The sequence below is a fragment of the Fulmarus glacialis genome, unplaced genomic scaffold (genome assembly GCF_000690835.1).
Source record: "Fulmarus glacialis isolate BGI_N327 unplaced genomic scaffold, ASM69083v1 scaffold45859, whole genome shotgun sequence".
Classification (NCBI taxonomy): domain Eukaryota; kingdom Metazoa; phylum Chordata; class Aves; order Procellariiformes; family Procellariidae; genus Fulmarus; species Fulmarus glacialis.
Genome location: NW_009234760.1, coordinates 10,609 through 15,130, shown reverse-complemented (window position 1 = coordinate 15,130; position 4,522 = coordinate 10,609). Strand labels below are relative to the sequence as shown.

General features: G+C 39.3%; 1 protein-coding gene across 1 annotated transcript in view; it reads right to left on the bottom strand.

The window, feature by feature from the left end:
- Positions 1–758: 758 nt before the first annotated feature.
- Positions 759–4,522, bottom strand: part of LOC104082566 (protein unc-80 homolog) — a gene marked incomplete at both ends in the record, with an annotated part of 13,191 nt that continues 9,427 nt past the window's right edge. Inside the window, 2 exons of the mRNA XM_009585738.1 lie at positions 759–832; positions 2,675–2,798. Of these exons, the coding sequence (XP_009584033.1) occupies positions 759–832; positions 2,675–2,798 (198 nt within the window). The remainder of the gene's footprint in view (positions 833–2,674; positions 2,799–4,522) is intronic.

Sequence of the window (4,522 nt, the reverse complement as noted above, 5' to 3'; positions counted from 1 at the left end):
CACCACCTTGTTCATCACCCAGAACTGAGATTTGTTGAATTCAGAGTTTGAGCTAAACATCCAGCACCCTTGGCATGTACAGACAACAGCAGATTCAAAATAAAGGAATTCTGTGACCTCCACCATTGAGTCACACCAGCCTAACTTTCTGCTGAAGGGGTTTGTACCTGGGATGTGTGGTACCTCTCTCCTGAGAGGTTTGGGAAGATACGCTTCCATCCAAGGAATTTCCACGATGACATGCTGAAATAGTGGCCTTTGGAGGTACAGAATCTGGCTGGGTTGTCTCACAGACCACCTGTAGTCCCTTTGGATAGTTGTAATAAAAAGAAATAGGTATATAAACATATTTATCTCTCCCATATTCGTTTTCTTATTGCAATTTGTGCTTAAACATGACTATTACTTATACCGAAATACCATGGTAATAGCATGGAGAAACTAATTAAGCCTGGGGCTTCTCAGTACTAGGCATTGTACAGGCAAAGGGTAAGACAGGGCTCTTGCCCAAGAAAATACATAAAATCAGGCTTCCATCCTATAAGACACGGTAAGGCCAAAGAGATCCTGACAACTATACTCAATATCCTTTGGTTCCACTACAGACAAGGTTGAGAGCCTTAGGAAGAACTGTGAAGAACTGTCATTTCTGGAAATGGAATACTTTCGGGTGGTAACTGCAAGTGCTGTTTCAATATTAATTTCACCCCTCCCTCGGTTCCTTGTTCAAGCTTGTCTAACCTTAGCATAGAACTTACCTCGGTATGTCCACTGTCCAGATTAGGGGATTCACAAGTCACGCTCTGATTGTTGGTGGGAGAACTTCTCTTAGCTGAGAAAAGAAGTCAAAGGAGGACATTTCAGGAATCACCTCTAATATTAAAACGTACCACTGAAAGGATAAACCGGAAAACAAAAACAAACCCAAAGCAGCATCTCTCTGCTGCAGACGTCCTAGGCATTAGCCACAGCCGCAAAAAGAAAAAGAAAAAAGGACTGTTTTAATTTTTGCACAATTCTTTCAATTGTGTTGTCAACAACATTGTCTACTGAAAATCTCTATTTCTTTAAAATTAAATTTGAATGTAAATTTTACCCTAAATCCACTTGGCATCGCATTGCGTTTTCCTGTGCATACTAGTGCCTTTTATTCCGGAGCTTTTCCTCCTCCTATTTTCACATATATTCAGCTCCTTTTCTAGGTTACATCTCTCAGAATGTATTGTGATTTCCAATTTGACAAATGCCTTCATCACAGGAAACACACACGTCATACAGAAAGTTTGATCAGCGATACTGTAGAAGAACAAGGGCATCACAAAGACTAGGATGACAATTCTTGCAATCCTGTCAGATCGCAAGCTATTCAGATGTGACTTAGTATCAGACTGACTCCAAACAAAACATTGCAAAGCTGCTTCAGTAGGACTTTTTAAATTTGTTGTTTGAAAGAAAATTTAAGTAAATTTAACTTTTTTTGTCCCAATTTGAGACAATGCTAAGATAGCAGAATCTTCCTTGACGTAAAGAACCTCATTCCAATTTCCATCTCCGTTCTGCTGAAAATGTTTTCAAAACATAACAGAGTATTTTCACTTCAGACTTTACTCCTGAAGTTATTTAGGGATTTTCTGACCACACTCCAACATCTACGGAAAAAATTCCAACAGTCAAAGAAAACTTAGGACTAATTCCTTTTGTTAGTTCCAGTTTTTTAAACAGAAATCCTGTTTTTTAATTCCAGAAGTTGAAGCAGAGGGAGGAAGAGCTAGATGTCAAAGATGGGTTTAGATCATTTGAAAGACTTGAATCTTTTCAATTCTGGACTGTCCCAGAAGCCTACAAAGCCTTCAGAACAAAATATGACATCCCAAATAACTTGTCATCAGAAAAATCTGATTTAGCGAACTACATTTTCACTACTGTGAAAATTACTGTTCCGTGCTTTTGAGAACGAGCAAGCAATGCTACAGCGATATACCCAGCACACTTTCAATTCACTACCTTGTAGAAATTATGCAAAACTATTGTCTAAAAACATAGAAGTAAAAGAAGTTTTTTAGAACTAGGCCAGACACAAAGGCTTGGAAGCCTAAGCACCCAACTCCAGTCTCATTATGGCTGAAGTACAAAGGAGGAGCAACCCTTCCAGTTTGCAAAAGTGAATTCACAACCTCAGCCTTCTTTGAAGCCTCTTGAGACTACTTTGTTTAATTTCATAACACGGCGAAATTCAAATTTTATATAGGAGGGGAACCTACACCGCCAACTGTGTGCTCTTCACTGTTAATTTTTGTCCACTGCCAGTCTGGGAAAGCTTTCCCCACCAGTGTCAGGCTGCTGCTAGATACTGCCTTTGCCCTTCTTAGCGACTAAGGAAGATATGGTGAAACAGAAATATGAGGCTGACAGGAAATGGTAACTACACTGTTATACTGTTATAACTAATTTCCTATTTGTGATTTCTCTCTCATCTCCTATTTAATTATTATGCAAATGTTGGTTGACTCTGAGGGGAAACAACCTTAAACTACTCTCAAAGGTTTGACTATTTCCTGCAGGATTAACATATTCCGTCAAATATGATGGCTACAGAACGTAAGGCAGCATCAGGCAAACAAAGGAAAGGTTTCCCAGCTCTCAGGAGCTACATTACCACAGCAAAGTCACAGACCTGTAACGATGTTCCTGATTGGTTTTACAAGGGCGTTGAAGGCAGAAACTTCAGGCTGCCTGTGTTCCCACATAGGCTGCCAAATAACAAGGCCACTAGCCAACCGAAACGTCAGGTCAGACTCCTAGAAAGACAAACAGAGGTTGTATCACACAAGCTCACAAAAAAGAATGTTGTTTCCAGTCTAAAAAGACTGTCATTTCTCTGATGCACAGATCTTACAAGAAATGAGTGATACCATGTGCAGTTCTGTGGTCAGTATACACTAATTCAAGGGCCACTGACACTACTCAGCAGATGTATTAATACATTTCAAGCATAACTATAAAAAACCCCACGGAAATCGCAATACAAAAATATACAAGAGGCTTTTTCCAAATGAAATTTCTATACTAGTTAATGAACTCCATTTTTTCCAGGACATTAAGCTGTAAAAGAAAAGGCCATTCCTGTGTCAGAAAGCATCCCTTCTGACCATATATAACCACTTTGTATTTAGTATTCAATCTTAACTTTAGGATTTACATTCCAAGAGTTGACCTTCTTGCCCCAAAAGAGGAAGAACACTAAATATTAAAACACTTAGAAATAGAGGAAACATGAAATGTAAAAAATTACTATGAAATCGCGGTATACAATAATCTTGTTGTTATTATTAGCACTGTTAGCACCTGAGCTATGTCCATACAGAGACATTGGTACTACTTACACTTGTACCATCACTGTTTTACATATGCAAGTAGCTGAAATCATGTAAATTAGTACACCAGTAAATCTTAGCAGGATCAAGGTGCAGGTATGCACTTTCTTGACCTAAGGTCAGATCCACGTTAGGAGACAGTGATGTTGGTATGGTCCAGCTATCCCCATAAGGCAAACAAACATGGTAATAGCAGTTTTGGCAGCATAATTATAGCTGCACCACTGTCTCCTGTTGACATAGCTCCACATGCCTCAGCGGTTGAAATCGATGATGCAGACAAAGCTAAAGGAATGGCAGGAGCTGACTGCTTGTAGCTCTCCAGCTCTTCTATTCCCTACTCTTCGTTAGTGCCATCTCATCATAATGAGCTTACAAGCCTTGTTATAAACTAAGCTTGTTTTTAATTACTATTTTTACTGAGGAGCACCTTGCAAGGCTTTTGGAAGTGGTAGTAGTAATGTGTTGCATTTTTACTTTGCACTGCTAGCTTTTGGTATCATGCCAAAACTTTTATCTACACTTGTTAAGTTACAGGATTACATGCACCCCCCTCACCCCCCAAAAGCCTCATTTAAAAACACATTGCTAAATACATAAATCCTCTCAGAAATAAGGAATTCCATCATTTAGGTCTGCCTGTGCAAACGTATCATCTTCCTTGAGCACGTGCATTACTTTGGTTATCCGATCAGATAGGATTCTTCCCCTGAGACCTCTCCCTCTGTGAAACACAGAAGGGACAATGCTGACTTAGTGAGCCAGTTACACGCCTCATTTACCTCACCTTTTTTGAGCTTTGCTTTGATGACAGAAACATGCATGTTTTCATGGGCTTTTCAATATTCATCACTACAGTATCTCAGAGATGTCAGAGATTTTCACGGTAAACCTGAGATATTGTCATTAACCCCATCTTGTAAATGGGAAACTACATCCCAGAAACATTAATATAAAAAAATTTGAAACCTAATCTCTAATAGTCAGGGTCTACCTCCAGTTTCCTTTCATTTATTCAAAGGGCAGCCCGCATTTGTGTGTGTAGCACTGGGAAGAATTCAGCATTTCTTCCTGTCATGTCCCAGTAGCTTACAGAGAAAATGTGGAACTAGTAAGTATGAAAAACCTGGGCTAAATAAATTGAGCAA